General features: G+C 40.7%; 1 protein-coding gene across 2 annotated transcripts in view; it reads left to right on the top strand.

The window, feature by feature from the left end:
- Window positions 1-18,988, top strand: part of ANO6 (anoctamin 6) — a 197,375-nt gene that overhangs the window by 102,470 nt on the left and 75,917 nt on the right. For both annotated transcript variants that reach the window (XM_053661617.1, XM_037162315.2), the window contains exon 3: window positions 17,522-17,650. In XM_053661617.1, coding sequence (XP_053517592.1) covers window positions 17,522-17,650 — 129 coding nt within the window. The remainder of the gene's footprint in view (window positions 1-17,521; window positions 17,651-18,988) is intronic.

The raw sequence follows: 18,988 nt of genomic DNA on the forward strand, positions 1-18,988 counted from the left end.
ACCCGGCCAAGCTAGAGGTCAGTAAAGAACTGTTCCATGTAAAAATAGCAAACACCAGCAGCTCGCATTTGGGCTTTTCCTGTATTTCAGGACCTGTGTTATTGCATTGCACACATCCTCTCACTCTTCACTGTAACCCTGCATTTCTTTCCATGATTTCCCCACTTTTACAGGAGAATAAATTTAGTTATAAAGAGATAAAAGAGACACACCAACACAGATGGCTAGTTGTATGTGGCAGAGTTGTGATTTGAATCCAGTTCTGCCAGATGCCAAAGCCCATGTTTTGTTTTTTTAATGTTTTTCTATTTCAGTTGACATACAATATTATATTAGTTTCAGGTGTGCAATATAGTGATTAGACATTTATATAACTTACACAGTGATCACCCCCGTAAATCCAGTGCCCGTGTGACACCACATGTTGTTATTACAGTGTTATTGACTACATGCTATGTTATTACAGTGTTATTGACTACATGCTATGTTATTACAGTGTTATCGACTGCATTCCCTTAAATGCTGAGCTTCACCACCTTCTGACTGTTTGGTAACTGGCGATTTATACTTCTTAATCCCTTCACCTTGTCACCTGTCTCCCCCAGACCTCCAACCCTTCAACCCCTGCCCATCTGGCAAGAAACAGTTTGTTCTCTGATTCTGTTTTGTTTGTTCAATTTATTTTGTTTTTTAGATCCCAAATACAAGTGAAGACGTATTGTATGTGTCTTTCTAATTTATTTCACTTAGCATAATACCCTATAGGTCCACCCATGTTGTCACAAATAGCAAGATTTTATTTTTTATGGTTGAGTAATGTGCGATTGTACCTATGCACCACGTCTTCCTTGTCTAGTTGTCTGTCCATGGACACAGGTTGCTTCCACGTCTTGGCCATTGTACGTAATGCTGCAGTGAATATAGGGGCACATACCTCCTTTTTGAATTAGTGTTTTGGATTTCTAAAAATATATACCTGGAAGTGGAATGTATCAGTACCAGGCTGGGTTGTAAGGTAGTTCTATTATTCATTTTTGAGGACCATTCATACTGTTTTTGGTAGTGGCGGCACCAGTTTGCAATCCCCACTAATGGTACATGAAGGTTCCCTCCCTTTCACCACATCCTTGCCAACATATGTTTGTTGATTTATTGATCATAGCTTTTCTGACTGCTGTGAGGTGATATTTCATGGTTTTAATTTCCATTTCCCTAATGGTTAGTGACATTGAGCATCTTTAATATGTCTATTAGCCATTTGTATGTCCTCTTTGAGGAAATGTCCATCCAGTTCCCCTGCCGATTTTTAAAAGCATTGTTTGTCTTTTTGATGTTAAGGTGTATGAGTTCTTTATGTAGTTTGGATAGTTAAGCCCTTATGGAGTGTATCATTGGCCAATGTATTCTCATATTTGGTAGGCTGTCTTTTCATTTTGTTGGTGATTTCCTTTGCTGTGCAAACAATTTTTAGTTTGAAATTGATTGGTGGATGGATTGATTTTGTTTTCCTTGCCCAAGGAGACATAGACAAAATATTACTACGTGCAGTGTCAAATAATTTACTATGTTATCTTCTAGGAGTTTGATGGTTTTGGGTCTTTAATATGTTTATTCTTGTACATGGTGAAAGAAAGTGGTCTAGTTTCTTTCTTTTTTTTATATGTAACTGTTTATTTTTTCCAACACAATATATTGAAGAGACCGTCTTTACCCTATTGTATATTCTTACCTCCTTTGTAAGAGATTAATTGACCATATAGGTGTAAGTTTATTTTGGGGCTCTCTAGTTTGTTCCATTGATCTGTGTGTCTGTTTTTATGCCAGTACCAGGCTGTTTTAATTAACATAGCCTTGCATACAGTTTGATAGCAGGTGGCATGATACCTCCAACTTTGTTGTTCTTTCTCAAGATAGCTTTGGCTACTTCCGCCAAGATGGAGGTATAGGTGGATGTGCCGTGCCTTCTCACACAACCAAGTTTAGGGACAACTAAATATTAGCATCAGAAAACACAACCAGAACACGGAAAACTGAACTTTTCGGAAGTCCGCTAACAACAAATTCTTCAGCCCGACCGGTAAGGGGCGAAACCGGCCTCTGGTGAGGAGTTGCAAAGGAGGGCTCAGCCTGACTGGGCGCGGAATCCAGACGCGCGAATCCAGACGCACGGGTTCCAAACCCAGGATTGGACCTAGTGAGCGACTGAGCAACCCACCGGGTGAGCGACTGCGGAGGAGACAGTGGGGAGGCGGTGCAGCGTGTTGACTGCGGTTGCCTAATTGCGCGCGAGCGAGGGAGTGGGCGGTTGGACCGGCGGCGGCGGCAATAGAGGGCGGTCGAAGCGATAGAGCGCGCCGCCATTTCCCCGCTCTGACCACGCCCCCACATACAGCGTCACAACCCAGCGACCTGGGAGTCCAAGGCGCCGCTTCTCACATTTAAAGGGCCAGAACAGACCAAAAATGTCGCAGGGGGACCTCAAAGCCCCGGAGATAAATCTAAGCGACGAAGAAATAGCAAAACTCTCAGACGCACAGTTTAAAACACTGGTCATCAGCTTCCTCACAGATCTGGTTGATTATAGCCACAAATTAGAGAAACATATGAAGGCTAAATTAAAGGAAATGAATGGAATTCCACAGGAAACCCATAGAGATGAAAAGGAAACTGGGACTCAAATCAATGGAGTGGACCAGAAGAAAGCAAATAATGGCCAAACAGAAAAGAGTCAAGGAGCAAGAATTCAAAGAAATGAGGAGAGTCTTAGGAACCTCCAGGACATCTTTAAACGCTCCAATATCCGAATTATAGGGGTACCAGAAGGGGGAAAGACACAACCACCAGTGGAAAAATTATTTGAACAAATAATAAAAGAAAATTTCCCCAATCTGGCAAAGGAAATAAACTTCTAAGAAATCCAAGAAGCCCAGAGAGTACCAAAAAAGTTGGACTCAAGAAGAAACACACCAAGGCATATCATAATTACATTAGCCAAAATTAAAATGAAGGAGAGAATCCTAGAAGCAGCAAGAGCTAAGGGGACAAAGGAGTCCCCATCAGACTGTCAGCAGATTTCTCAAAAGAGACCTTACAGGCAAGAAGGGGCTGGAAAGAAATATTCCAAGTCATGAAATCTAAAGACCTACAACCAAGATTGCTCTACCCAGCAAAACTTTCATTTAGAATGGAAGGACAGATAAGGTGCTTCTCAGATAAGATCAAATTCAAGGAGTTCATCATCACCAAGCCCTTATTATATGAAATGTTAAAGGGACTTATCTAAGAAAAAGAAGTTAAAGAAACATGAACAGTGAAAGAACAACAAGCTCACAGTTATTAACAACCACACCTAAAACGAAAGCAAACTAAAAGAACAGCTAGATCAGGAATGGAAATATAGAAATGAAGATCTCAAGGAGGGTTAGCAACAGGGGAGTGGGAGGAGGAGATGGGGGGAGAAGGTACAGAAAATAAGTAGCATAGACAGTAGATAGAAAATAGATGGGGGGGGCAAGAATAGCATGGGAAATATAGAACCTAAAGGACTTGAGACACATGGACATAAACTAAAGGGGGGTAATGGTGGGGATGGGGGGGCAGGGTGGAGGGGAATGAAGGGGGGAATAGAACAACTGTAACAGCATAATCAATTTAAAAAATAAATTAATTAAAAAAAAGATAGCTTTGGCTATTTGAAATCTTTAATGGTTTCATATAAATTTTAGGATTATTCTAGTTCTGTGAAAAATGCCATTAGTATTTTGATAGGGATTGCTTTGAATCTATAAATTTGCCCTGGGTAGTATGGACATTTTCACAGTGTTAGTTCTTCCTTGAATATGGTAGTTAGATACTTTAGTTTATTTGTATCTTCCTCATTTTCTTTCTTCACTGTCTTATAATTTTCTGAGTATAGGTCTTTTACCTTCTTGGATGAATTTATGCCTGGGTATTTTATGGGTTTTTTTTTTTGATGCAATTGTAAATTGGTCCTTTCTTTAATTTCTTTTTCTGAATGTTTCATAATTGGTATATTAAAATACAACTGATTTCTGAATATTAATTTTTCATCTTGTTATTTTATTGAATTAATTTATCAGATCTGATAGTTTTATTGTAGAATCTTTAGGGTTGTCTCCATATACCATAGTATCCTGTCATCTGCAAAAATTGACAATTTTACTTCTTTTTTTCCAATTAGACGCCTTTTATTTCTTTTTCTCATTTGGTTGCTGTGGCTAGTACTTTCAGTACCGTGTTGAATAAAAGTGGTGAATGTGGACGTCCTTCTCCCGTTTATGATCTTAACATCACACGTCGAGTTTGTCATAAATGGCCTTTGTTATGTTGGTGTATGTTCCCTCTATTCCCACTTTGCTGAAAGTTTTCTTCTTAAATGGGTGCTGAAATTTATCAGATGTTTTTTTCTTCATCTATTGATATGATCAAATGCTTCATTTTGTTCCTATGGTATATCATGTTAATTGATTTTCGGATATTGAACCAGCCTTGCATCCCAGGAATAAATCTTACTTGATCATGATCTTTATTTTGTGTATTGCCGAATTCAGTTTGCTAACATTTTGTTGAGGATTTTTGCATCTATGTTCATCAGAGATATTGGTCTATAATTTCTTTTTTTGGTTCTGTCTTTGTCTGGTTTTAGAATTAGGGTAATGGTGGCCTCATAAAATGATCTCGGGAGTCTTTACTCCTCTTGAATTTTTTGGAATACTTTGTAAAGGATAGGTGTTAATTCTTCTTTAAATATTTAATAAAATTTACCTGTGAAGCTCATGCTTTTGTCTGTTAAGAGTTTTTTGGTTTTTGTTTTCTGTTTTGTTTTTTTTTTTAATTTAATTTTGTAGTGGTTGTCCATTCAGATTTTGTGTTTCTTTCTTATTCAGTCTTGGAAGATTGTATCTTTTTAGGAATGTATTCATTTCTTCCAGGTTGTCCAATATATTAGCATATAGTTGTTCATTGTTTCTTCTCAGGATCCTTTGTATTTCTGTGAGATTGTATTTCTGTGAGATTCTCTTTTGTATATGATTGTATTTATTTGGGTGTTCTCTCTTTTTTTCTTAATGAGCCTTGCTGAAGGTTTACTAATTTTACCTTTTTAAAGATCCAGCTTTTGGTTTCCTTGATTTTTTGTATCAGTTTTTTTAGACTCTGTGTTTTTCTGATCTTTATTACTTCTTTCCTTCTACTCACTTTGGGCTTTGTTCTTTTTCAAGCCCTTTAAGTGTAAGGCTTGTTTGTTTGAAGTTTTTCTTGTTTCTTGAGGTAGATCTGCATTGCTGTGACTTTCCTTCTTAACAGCAATGGCTGTGTCCCACAGATTTTGGCACCATGTTTTCATTTTTACTTGTCTCAAGGTATGTTTTTATTTATTTCTTAATCTTGTTGATGCACTCATTATTTGTGGGTTTTTCAGCTTTCTTTTTGTGACTGATTCTAGTTTCATACCATTGTGATTGGAGTTGATGCTTGGTCTGATTTTAGTCTTCTCAAACTGAGGCTTGTTTTGTGTCCTAATGTGTGGTCTGTTCTGGAACATGTTGCATGTGCACTTGAAAAGAATGTATATCCTGCTGCTTTGGCGTAAAATGTTTGAAAAGTATCCACTGAGGCATCTGGTTGTATGTGTCATCTAAGATTTGCTGTCTAAAAGATTTGTCCATTCATTTCCGTGGGGTGTTAAAGTCTCCTGTTGGGGCTGTATTACTGTTGATCTCTCTTTGTATTCCTGTTAATATTTGCTTTATATATTTAGGTGCTCCTGTGCTGGTTATATAAATGTATACTAGAGTTATATCCTCTTTTTGGATTGGCCTCTTTATTATAATGAAATCACTTATTTGTCTCTTATTACAGCCCCTTTTGAAGTCTGTTTTGTTTGATACAAGTATTACTACTCCAAATTCATTTTCCATTTTCAGTTGCATGAAATATCTTTTTCTATCCCTATACTTTCAGTCTGTGAGTATCTTCAGATCTGAAATGAGTCTGCTGAAGGCAGCTTATGTATGGGTCTTGTTTTTAATTGATGATTCAGCCACTCTTTGTCTTTTGCTTGAAGCATTTCATCCATCTACATTTAAAGTAATTATTCACAGATATGTCATTCTTGCCATTAATTGTTTTTTTAATAGTTTTTGCACTTCATCTCTTTTCCTTTCTTACTCTCTTGTTCTCTGCTCTTCTATGTAGATGACTTTCTATCATGTTGTGTTTGAATTTCTTTCTTTTTATTTCTTGTGTATTTTTGCTTTGTAGTTACCATATGCTTCATATATACTAAGCTATGTTTATATCAGTTGATATGTTTATATTAAGTTGATGGTTGCATAAGTTGGAACACATTCTAAAATCACTGCAACTTTTACTAATCCCTCCATGTTTATGTGTTCATAATTTTTTACTTCTTTTTTGTCTGTGTGTATGCTTTAGTTTATAATTTTAATTACACGATTTTTGTACTTTTGTCTTTTAAACTTTGTACTGAATTTATAGTCGGTTGATCCTCTGCTTTACTATTTGGCTTTGTCAGTGAGCATCTTTTCTTTCCTATATTTCCTTTTTTATATTTTTTCTTTTTTCTTTTCTGTTTAAAGAAGTCCTTTTAACATTTCCTGTGATACTGGCTTAGTGGTAATGAATTCCTTTAGCTTTTTCTTGTTTGGGAAATTCTTTACCTCTCATAAATTCTAAATGCTGGCCTTGCTGGGTAGCCTTGGTTGTGGGTCTTTGCATTTCGTTACTTTGAGTATCTAGTGCCAGTCATTCCTGTCATGCTAAGTTCCTGTCCAGAAATCATCTGACAGTATTATGGATGCTCACTTGTATGTAACTAACTGCTTTTTCCTTGTTACTTATAAAATTCTCTCCTTAACCAAAAGTCTTTAACTTTTGGTGTTTTAATTGTGATGTGTCTTAGTGTATGATTCTTTGAATTTGCCTGAGATTCTCTGTGCTTGTTCCTTCACCAGGTTAAGAAGTTTTCTGTCATTTCTTCAAATAGGTTTTCAGTCCCTTGCTGTCATCTCTTTCTGGTATCCAATTATGCAAATGTCGGTACACATGATGTCCCAAAGGTCTCTTAAACTAGCCTCATTTTATGAAAATTCTGTTTTTCCATGTAGATGTTTTCTGCTACTTCATCTTCCAGATTGGTTATTCATTCCTTTGCTTCAGCTAATCTGATGTTGATTTCCTCTAATGTATTCATCATTCTCATTTTTGTATACTTCATTTCTGGATTTTTTATGGTTTCTTTACTTTTTTTAGGTTCTCAATGAGTTCATTTATTCTTCCCCTAAGTTTATTCAACGTTGTTGTAACCAGTGGCTTGAACTCTATGTCTGTTAGATTGCTTGTTTCTATTTTGTTTAGTTATTTTTCTGGGGTTTTGTTCTGTTCTTTTGTTTGGGGCATGTTTCTTTGTCTCCCCATTTTGGCTGCCTCCTTGTGTTTGTTTCTATGTATTAGGTAGATCCGTTCTGTCTTTTAGTCTGAGCAGAGAGGCCTTATGAAGTAGGTGTTCTGTGGGGCCCAGTGGCACAGTCTCCCTGGTCACCTGATCTGGGTGCTCCAGGGGTACCTTTCATGTGGGTTGTGTGACCTCCTATTGTAGTTAAGCTTTGATTGCTGTTGGCACATCAGTAGATGGGATTGACCTCAGGCTGTAGGGGCTAGCTGTGACTACTGCAGATAAGCTGTTGTATGTGGGCTGATCCCACGGAGCAGGTGTCTCTTTAGCAGAGTTCTGGTGCTAGCTGAGTCAGGTGTGCCACTCGTAGTGTGGGTTGGATGGTGCTCTTGTGTTCTGAAGCTGTCCTCCAGATGTGTTAGTTCTGTGACCTTCTAGGAGGTGCTCAAGTGCAGTATAAGTTCAGCTTTCGTTTTCGGCCAGCTTTGGGCCACATGGTGGGAGCTATAAAATGATCTGCAGTTGGTTACTGCTTAGGAGGACTTGGGAGAGGCTGTGCTATGAACCAAAGCCAGTTTCTACTCCTGCCAGGGCTTGGGACCCTTAGATGGGTACCATGATGCGAGCTGAGGCCAGCTACCACTTGTGCTAGGCTTATGGCCATTTAGTTGAAGCAACGTTTGAAGCCAACACAGGCCACAGCTTATACCAGGCTCGGGGCCACCTGATGAGAGAGTTACAGTGCAAGTTGAGACTAGTCACTGCTTGTGCCAGGCTTGGGGTCTCTTACCAAGAGGTGTAGGGCATGCCAAGGCTAGCCACTGCTTGTATGGGATTTGCAGATCTTTGACAGTTTGGGGGAAGATTGCTTCACAAGGCTACACAGGCTGCTTATGTGGGAAAGTTGCTGGAAGTGGCTTGAGCCGGTGCACAAGTTGGGTTGGGAAAGATTTCAAGGATCCACTGGGGTGGGGCGAATGTGTTAGGTTGATGGAGGGCTCCATTTCCCTTTGGCAACAGCCTCTGCCAGGGTGACTTGGTGGGGAAGGAACATTGGTGTCTGCCCGTGCACCCTTCCTTCAAGAGAGCTACCCTACCCCCTGCCCCTGCAGCCCTTCCCTTGAAGCTAGTCAAATCCTTCTCTCTCTGTACAGTGTTTCCCTGGTGCTTTAGGAGCTGTGGCCCCTGTAAGCTTAAGCAAGTGAATTTGTGAGTGAGCAAATCCATGCTCATTCTTCTCAAGAGGGATGCCTGGGACTCCAGCAGCCTTTCATCTCTCGGAGGAAATCCCCACTGGTTTTCACAGACAGACGCTGTGGGGGCTCCTCTTCCCAGCACTGGTGCCTCTGACTGGTGAGCCTGATGTGAGGCTATGGCCCCTCATTCCTCAGCCGGGACCTCCATAGGCAACGTGTCCTTCCCGATTCCAGTCACCACATGTGGGTGTGGGACCAGCCCATACCACGGCTCCTACCAGTCTCCTGCTGGCTTCTTCTGTGTAACCCTTCTGTTCAGCTGGTCTTCAGGTGTGTCTCAGTGAGGGCTGTCGGTTGTTTAGTTGCAGTTTTGATGTGGTTGTGGGAGGAGGTGAGCACAATGTTTACCTCTTCTGCTATTTTGACTTTTTTTATTTTGGGGTTCCCTTCATTTTAGTCTCCATAGTAATGATAATAACAGGAAGAAGAACAGTAGTAGTAATACGTTCAGTATCCTCTCTGAGAAATCAAAAAAAATCCTATGTACCATATTCGAAGATATTTTGAGCACAAAAAGGCTAAAGCAACCTTTTTAAAATTGGTGTAGTTCATTGGAAAACTCATTACTCACAGTACTTTATGTCTCGAAAATTTCTAATAGTTGATGGGAGGAATATTTTTGTAAGGTTATTTATTACCTATAGTCAGTTTAAAACATTTTTGTGCGATTGTTTTAAACGAGTCATTCGGTTTTCTTAAATTTTGTTTTGGAAACCTATCTGCACCATCTTTTTCATACCACGAAGAACAGCCATTCCTGTGTACTGCTTCTTTCGTTAGAGGACAGAAAGTGCTATCTGTTAAAAACAGTAAGCAGCTGATGGCAGTTGCACAGTCCTTTGCTTTGCTGGGCATAGGAAGCTCTGATTTGTGTTTCTTCCTCTTTCCCTGAATGAGGTTGCAGCCGTCAGTGCCCAGAGAAGCGGTCTGAGGGGACTGCGGCTGGGGATACACGTGGCAGAACAGTTCTACAGGGAGTTGCAGTCGATGACAGGGCCTTGTGTTGTAAACCCTGAGCTGCTGAAAAGCTAAAAATAACCCAGGGTAGTTCTTAAACTGGAAGTGGAAACCTCCTGTGAAAGGTGAAGAGCTTTCCGGCAGTGACGCATGGTAATTGTAAAGGTAATTCGTCTGCGGAGAAGATTGTACAGGAGTCTGGTGAAGAGCGCGAGGCTTGCTGCCCTGCACCCTCCGCTGCAGCCTGTGTATCTCCTTCAGCTCAACGGTCTGAACAGCTACAGCTTGAAAAACTCCCTTCTCCGCTTTTTCTCAGATTATAGTCACCGTCTATGAGATTGGCTCTCCACTCAACAGCATAAAATTTCAGGGACTACAGCTATGGATTTGGTGGATGGGAACTACCAGTAAATGTTTTTGAGTGATAATAAGTTACTCTTTCAGGAATTGAACATAGATATGCAGAGACAGTTGAAGTACGATTAAGAGGAACAAGAGGATAGGTGGAGGGGAACCTGTGGTTTTAAAGTCAAGCTAAAATTACTGTTTAAGACTTAGGATCTTAAAGTTGTATAGACAGAATATTGTGAAAGTCTGTTAAGTCGTGGGTGATCTTCTTGTTGTGGTATTATTTTGGTTCTAACCAATTCCAGAATATAAGATCAGGAGCTATTTCTTAAAGGTCCAAAAAATGCAATTTGGAACAACTATCTCGTGTGGGTAGAAACCTGCAAATCATTCTTCCCCAGGAGGTGGTGCAACCTGAAAATGTTAATAGGTTCAAACAAGTTTCAGATAAATGGTTGGATGTTAAATGGTTTATGGGACTGTAAAAAGCAAGACATTTTGAAACCGTAAGAGGTTAGCCCCCAGGCAGATACTCAATGTCACAAGTGTCCGCTGCATCACTCTGAGACTCCCGTGGGAATATCTGAGAGGTTCGTCTCACCCCAGGTCTTCCACCCGTGTCACCACTGCTGAAGAGAGACGTGCAGGCCCCTGATGGCGTCTCCTAGAAAAGTATGAACGTAGCCACCGGGGCATTTCTACATTTTTTCCTTTTCTTTTCCCTTTTTGTTTTTACTTGTTCCCCTTTTCTACAGATGATCTTTATGGTCTGTAGGAAATCTTTTGATGTAATACTTTATACAATATTTTAAATTATAATATTTTGATAAAATATATGCGTCAAAAGATGTGACGGACATTGGTGGTTACACAGGGGCCACATAAACTGCACGGGAAGGTTCATCCTGGGTGGTGGAAGGCAGGGGTGCGGACGTCCAACCCTGGCATGGCACAGTCCAGTTAAATTGCACATTTTTGGGAACATGTTGTTGAACATGTTGAACCAGAGTTCACTGTCAGTGCCCTGGACTGGTGCTTGCTTTTTCTTTGGGGACTGACTTGGCATTTCTGTGGGCTTCTTTATTACCATTCACCCACGTGCTCCATTTGTTTATCTGGTCTTTGAGATCTCATCAGTAAAACTCAAGAGAATCTACTGGGAAGTGATTACGTAACAAGAGAGTTCAATTAAGTCAAGAATAGTAGTAGGCACTTCACAAGAACAGTAATTCAATTGGGCTCTCGAGTTAATGTTAGAGCTCTCTAGTTAAAAAGTACAAACGAGACACAAATTGAGTATCGTGGGGAAAGCACAAAGGATTGAGATCCAGTGATGGTGAGCAGAGATGCTCTCATACTCCCCCGGTGGAGGTGTTCCTTTTCATAAATATTTTGAATGACAATTTTGCAACCTCTGTATCAAAAGCTTTTACAAAGGCCATGCTAGTTAAAATCTGCTTCTCGAACCCAGCCTGAGGGAATTGTAACTGAACATGTGCACAGATGGGTATGTACAGAGACGCTCGTTGCAGCAGTGTTTACGAAAGCAGCAAATTGGAAACAACTTATGTGTTCGTCAGAGGAGGAACTGTTTAAATTACATGGCAGCTATTCAACAGGATGATGCAGAGCTTTATATCAAGCTAGAAAATGTCTATGATGGATGTTTTTAAAACAGCATGGTGTGTATAGTACAATGCCATTTTGGTTAGTGTGTGTGTGCGTGTGTGTGTATGTGTGTGTGTGTGTGTGTGTGTGTGTGAGAGAGAGAGAGAGAGAGAGAGAGAGAGAGAGAGAGAGAGAGAGAGAGAAAGAGAACCTAAAAAGACATACTCCAAAATAAGTTCTGCTCATCTCTGGGAAATGGGATTACATATGACTTTTGGTATTTGCCTTATACTTTTTTCTGTCTGCAGACTTTTTTGTATTAAGTATATATCACTTTTATTATCAGGATAAAAGAGCTATTTTTATTCTGAGATAAAAGTAAAACAGGCTCCTGCTACATACAAAGGATCAGCAGAGAACTCAGGGAGGAGAACGTGTGATGTGTACAAAAATCATTCTGGGTCACTCCTGAGTGCATCTTGATCATCAGAGTCACCACCATGGGACTTTCTTGGAACATCTTGAACTCGACCCTAAGAGATCTGGAGCTCTCGCTTCTCCACGCACCCTCCTTGAACGGGCCCCCTTTTCACCACACTTCGCTCCCATCAGCACTGCCCTGGATGCCTGGGTCCCGTCAAAAACATGCTCCCCCCCCCCACAGTGCACCACAGAGCTGCCTTCCTGTGTGGCTCCCATATGTCCCCAGACTTCTCATCCCTGCCATTAATATCTGACTTCTTTTTCTCTCAGCCCTGCTTGCTCCTCACAGTGCTTGTCTTTCCACCTTCAGTGTCTGGCCTTTCCTACCTGCGGTTCTGGGCGCTTTTCTTTGCACTTTGCATGTTCTCACTGTCAGGCTTTCTTAGTCTGAGGAGGTGATCTAAGCGTAGGGAATAAAATTTTACCTGCAGTAATTTCGCACAGTTGTGTAAAGGGGAAAACAAATGTTTACCAAGACTTGCGCCTTGAGTTTGCCTGAACTGTGCCGCACTCAGAGGAAGCATTTCAGAGTGTGTCTCATCCATAACTGCATGGCATATAAATACAATTTCATTATGTTTCGTATTTTGTGAGGCCTAAGTATTTACCTAAAGGCTTTTGTCTCTAAACATTTGTTTGCCTAGAACTTGCTATATGCACAGATCGGGGTTTAATTAGAAATAGAAGATCCTGTGTGTTTTTACTTTCATTCTCTGCTCTGATTAAAGTTTGTTTTTCTTTCTGTTGTGTTCTTCTTGGAATTATTTTGTTTTGCTAGTCTTAAAGACTGCAGGCAGCCACACGTTTTTTCCACATTCACTTATCAGTTGGTCTTTAATTGTGTTTCGATATTGTTTTCCATAATGTAATCCCCAACTGTTACTGTTACACAATAAACCTTTCTTGCATGCTGCTTTGTGTAGAGGTTGAGGCCATTAACCCAAATAATCTTGGAAGGCTCTCCAAGCTCACAGTCAATGACAGCCACATCAGGGCAGGAACAGGCTGTTTGGAAATTTGAGAGATACAATCATAATATCACTTGCTGCCCAAGGCAAGTTTCCAGTGCCCTTATGCCAAGACAAAAGGTTGAGCAAAGATCCTAGTCTGACTGCTTTTTATCCAGACCTTGGACAAATAACTTAAACTCAGCATTTTAAGCTCTAGGAGTAGAGGTCTCTATTGTGAAATGGGGTTATGTGAGACACTTGAGAAGTGCTGGACAAATGTTAAGCAGCAGGTTATTTCATGGACTCACCAAGTGTCGATGACACCAGGGATTTCAGGAGGGTGTTTCACCTGTAACCGACCTACACGCCCCAGTGCACGGGCGTTCAGGCAGCGGCTTCCCCAGGTCCTCCCTCCCTCCCTTCCTTCCCTGCTCAGAAATCAGACCTCACCATCATATACTCCTGTGACCTTTCATATGTCTGAAGAGTACCATCTTATCTGAGAAGAAGTTCAGTGCTTTATTTCATTCGGAGACTGCTTAGGAGAAATTTTCCTATCAAGTAACTACTGGAAAATGCTCATCTTGGGACTTCTTTCCTATGTGTCCTCTAGGACATTCTTTCTCAACCACTCATCTTATAAAGTTTTGTACTGCTCTCAGGACAAGAGTAGTACCCACACATAGTTCCTAGCTAGTGTTACAGAACAGAAAGAGTTCCTCCACCCAGTGCTAGCAGAGCCAAATGCTGGACACCGAGAACTGCAGTGGAGAAATATCGCCTATTTTATTATGAATGGCGCCACCGAGGACAGCTGGAAGCTACTGCTCAAAAGCCTGAACTCCCCGATGGCATGTAGGTTACAGATTATGTAGGGCAAAGTCACCAGACACTGTAGGCTAGGGTTTTGGGCTGTGTTGGGAGCTGGTTGGTTGGAGGTGAGTTCAGGGTGGTGAATAACTTTTTCACATCTTGAGGACAGCTCTGAAGTCTGTTTTGATGTCCCTCTGTCTGGTTTTATGGGATAGTAGCTAGGAGGTCACTCCACCTTAGCACTCAGGAATGAAAACATACTAGGTTAAGATGTTATTTGTAGCCTTCCAAAGGGGGTAGGAATGAGAGGAGGGAGAAAAAGAGAGGAGGAGAGGGAGAGAGATTATTCCTAGAGCTGGGATTTAAAGCTAAATTTAATCAAAGTCATAAGGCCCCTTTGCTTTTACCAATGGCAAAGAAAAATTATTTTTTTTTTCATATCCTCAAACTCACAACTCTAGCTTGAAAGCACTGAGCAGAGTGATTATGTTGCTCGCATTTTTTATCCTGATTTGGTTAAGGAGGATCCTACCTTTTGGCTCTTTTGTTGAAGTAGCTGCCCACGATTGAAAGGCAGATAGAAGCCGGCCAAGAGGAGGGAGGCCTGCAAAACATCACGTGAGTAAAATCACATGAGACCTCCTTTCTTACTCGCGCCTAAGTTGCTTGGCTACGCTCTTACTTCTCACATCCCTCCTTGCCGCACAGACCAAGTGGGTCTCCTCTTTATCCCAAGTGTGAAATAAATGTCAATGCCAACAGCCATTATTTTGCTTTCTTTTGATGTAATGCCAGATAAACACAGGTAATGCCTTTTAACCACTGTAGCCTTTAACTTTTAGTACAGCGTTAGGGCAGCTCACTGCAAATGAGTAAATGAAAGCTGGGTTGATGGGATTTCGCATCCTTGGGACCAGAGAGAGCAATGGGTATGATCAGATGTAATGTCTAATGGACTCCAAACTGTATTTGGAAATTTGCTTGATATTTTTTCTAAGGAAGAAGTATTAGCAGCTAGAGACTGTTGACTTCCTTGGCATTGAAGACATTTGTCTGAGACCCCCCAGCGTGACAATAAGTAAGATACCCTGATGAGCAGAACTGATACATTTCCCAGGTGTGAAGTCAGTAACCGTATGTGAACTCTGACCTCTAAAATGATTTTACCTGATACATTTTAAGTCATCTCTTCAAGTACTTTTTAAATTTAAGCCGCTGAACAGGAAAAGCAGGGTTTCAAGGCTTTTTGTGTTTCATCTTGGTGCCATTTGGCCTGTTAGAAAAGACTGAAGATTAAATTTTGAGTAGACTCCAAGACAAGATATGGAAGCCAGGACTTGAATAACCTCCCTCTAAATAACCAGTCATTTAAAGAAGACTCTTTATATTTACCTTGAGAAATTATTAAAATTTTACTTCAGATAAAGCAAACACTTCAGGAGACAAATTAATTTTTTAGTTTTTTCTCATTTCACTCCTGTTGGGTGGGTGAGTTAGGCCTGTAATAGAACTTATTACTGGGAAATCCATCTTTTCTGGGTTTTTTGTTTTTGTTTTTTTTTTGATAGTACAGTTTTGTTCATAAATCAGTCTTCTTTACATAGGCCCATTCCCTTGTTTGTTACACATTCTTCCCAGGTCGGCATTTAGTTTCTCTCTTCTTCCCACTTGTCGAGTAGCATGTCTTCTGCCAAGAGATGGGAAACCTGCATTGCACAGCAGCAGCAAATTGGCCCCTTTTCCCCGGCAGAGCATTCCAGTAACACTGTATCAGAGTTTGACCTAGTTACTTCTCCCAGACGACTGTCGCCAAGTCCGTGGGGGTTTTCCTCCAAACAGAGGGTCGTGGTCTTCTATAACGTGAAGAGAGACCTCTGTGCAGACAGGTTACCTGGGACCTAGCTGCCCACCTGTGCAACCAGTGGCCGTGCAGGGGAGGGTCATGTGCAAGTGTGGTGCTCACTCCAGGCGCAGTTCTTCAGCACTTAACCTCAGTGAGCTTTTTGCAGGGCGCCACCAAAAGCAGCGTGACGTGGGCAACAGAGAGCAAGTTGCCTTTGCGCACTTCGCAGACATCTGCAGGTTTTCGTGACTCTGGTCCACCCCACCTCACCTCAGCTCCTCTTGGCCATTCTGAGAGACTGTTCATTTCTTTTTTCTCTACATAAAATTTCCCTCTTGCAGCTGCCCTGGTTGTCACCGATGGTAACATCTTCATTGAAAGGAAGAGAAATTGAAGGGGCCTCAAGGACTCTGTGACTGAGATGAAAAAGACAGGGCCTAGCATTTTTGTATAGCGTTAAATACTCTTAAAGTTTATTGGTTTAAAATAGCTGAAATTGCAAATAAAAGAATGGGATAGTGGCCTAAGGCACTGATGTGTCTGTTTTCCTGGCCCTTCGATGCCCTCACTAGGAGAGGGCTGAAGGCGAGTCACCCTGTTCGGTTAAATGAGGCTGAGATGGAGGTGCTTTGAGCTGGGTCCCCTCAGCGGCAGCATGTGTTCTGCAGGTGGAATAACCTGCTGACTGGGGGACGCTTTGGACACTCGTTAACCTTCACATGTTCCCTGGTGGAAAAGGGGAAAGGAATCAGATGTGTCAGGTTGGATATGTTTAGCACAAAACACATCTCAGAAGTGTGAAGAAAAGGAGGAAGCATTGATAAAATTAGGTGGTTTTTATACTAATTGATGCTGAATGCAGAGGAGAATTAATCACATTTAATGATTAAGTGGTTCTACCAAGTAACTGCAAAATGCAATCTCCCCAGGAGTTGCTAATTTAAAAAACTGAGACATTAAAAATGTTACTCAGTTCAAAGCAGTCTGATTCTCAACAGCAAAACTAACACGAGCATCCCGATGGGCTGTGTGAGAACACAGATTCAGGCCTTTCCAAACGATTCTATTCAAATCCGTAGGTCATGGATATTGTTTTCAGTTGTATCAGGTCTGAGTTTTGCCATTTTTATTTGTTTCTTTCAACCCATAAGGCTTTTATGATCGAAATTTAAAAAGTTCATTTATGTTGTTATTGTTGGCTGGTGTTTGGTTTTGTTTGTTTTCCCCTAGGAGTGAGAGAATATCTTTTGTGGATTTGGGAACAAATAATGGAAGACCATGTAGCTTTGGCGTGTATTGAAGCATCTATATATTTTTTAATCGAATTTATTAATGTTATAAAATGATACCTTCTATCATGTGGTAAGGTCAGGAGGGGTCAGGAAAACTGAAGGAAAAGTTAAAAGATATGACCTAGGAAGGATGAGGCTTTCATCCACAGTGCCTTGTCTTAGATTTTTCTCCTCAGTGGACAGACTTCAGTCCTTCAGATAAGCATCTCTGGTTACTGTGTTCATACTTGAACTTGATATTCCTTTTCTTGTTTGAAATGGGAATAACTCGGGATGAGTGTGTTACATACACGATGCTGATATTTTCCCAGGCACTTGTAGAATAACGCTAAACTGTGCAACTCAGGGACAGACTTTCATCAAGAATAAACTATGCTTGTGAAGGTCACGGTGACCATGACCTTTGTCAAGTAACTAGTAATAGATGTATTTTTCTCTCACAATGTCAGTGTGACCACTGAAGCTGGAAAGTAAATATGTATAGATTAGCAATTTTTCAAAAATGTGTATTGAAATTTGTTTTTCATTCCACACAGGAAGAATTTAATGGAAAACCTGACTCCCTCTTCTTTAATGATGGCCAGCGAAGAATCGACTTCGTGTTAGTGTATGAAGATGAAAGCAGAAAAGAGAACAGTAAAAAGGGGTCAAATGAAAAACAAAGGGTAAGATTTTTTTTATGCTATTGCCTTTCTTTTTATTTCTGATACTGTTGTGAATTGACAGTTAAGTGTTATTTTTGCATAAACAGTAAAGTGAAACTGGTGTTTAAAAGATCATACACCTGCCTTGGATGGTGCAGCTCAGTGGGTAGAGCGCTGGTCTGCGAACCAAAGGGTTGCTGGTTTGATTCCCAGTCAGGACACATGCCTGGGTTGTGGTCCAGGTCCCTGGTTGGGGGTGTGCAAGAGGTGACCACACATTGATGTTTTTCTCCCTCTCTCTCTTTCTTCCCTTCTCTCTAAAAATAAATAAATGAAAGGGTTTTAAAAAAAATCATGCACCATACCTGCCTTCATGTATTCTCTGCTCATTTCCTCAAGGCATGTTAGCAAATTGTTAATTTTTAATTTGAAATAGAAGTTTCCATAGGCTCTTAATGTCAGTTGGTTTCACAGCTGAAGGCAGACTCTATTCTGTGGAATTACACCCTCTGTGTGTAGAAAAGATTTACATTAAAATCACACTTGGCTGTTTGCAATTAGGTGGGAAAAATGCTACTGGTTAATAATGACGGCAAGTATAATAATGACTAGCATTCAGTGTGTACTCTCTCACAGATAGTATGTGCCTTTTGCATGTATTCTTCTCATTTAACTCTCATAACCTATGAAGTGCATTCTGTTACCTTACCATCACAGATGAACGAGTTGACCCTTAGAAAGGTTAAATGATTGGCCATAGTCACAAACTGAAGTGTAAGAAATAGTAGAGCCAAGGTATAAAATCTTATCTTGAATCTAGAACTTGTGCTCTTGACCTCACCCATATTCTGTCACCTCCCTTCCTTCCCTTTCATTCTTTGCCAGCCACTCTGCCTCTCCCTCCCTTTCCTCGGGTAACAGGGCCATATTTATGTTGAGATCTTACAGCATCAAGTAGGTAGGGTTGTAACACCTGCCTGGGTCCTCGTTACCTGACCCCAAACTCTATTAGACTAAACCAAGACAAAAAGACAGCATACGTGTTAGTGTTGCTTTTACCTACTTTGAAAACCACTTCCTCTCTGTTCGTGTGTTTTTTCTCACATTGGTGCTATCCCATGTCCAACTGTAATTGTCCTTGTCTGGACACTATCTCTGAAGTACATCATTCTTAAATGTATTTATGTCTGCCGATTCGTTCAAACCACGTGATGAAGCCTACTTTGGATGAAGCCAACAGTCCTGTTTTATCTGGGGATTTGTTTGTTTGTTTGTTTTGGAGGTTTGTGTTTGCATGGTGTCACAGGACGAGCCCAGGCTTTGGAACCTGGCATCCAGATTCTAATTCTGCTACTACTT

Source organism: Artibeus jamaicensis, unplaced genomic scaffold (assembly GCF_021234435.1).
Source record: "Artibeus jamaicensis isolate MK-2021 breed Jamaican fruit bat unplaced genomic scaffold, CSHL_Jam_final contig_233, whole genome shotgun sequence".
NCBI lineage: Eukaryota > Metazoa > Chordata > Mammalia > Chiroptera > Phyllostomidae > Artibeus > Artibeus jamaicensis.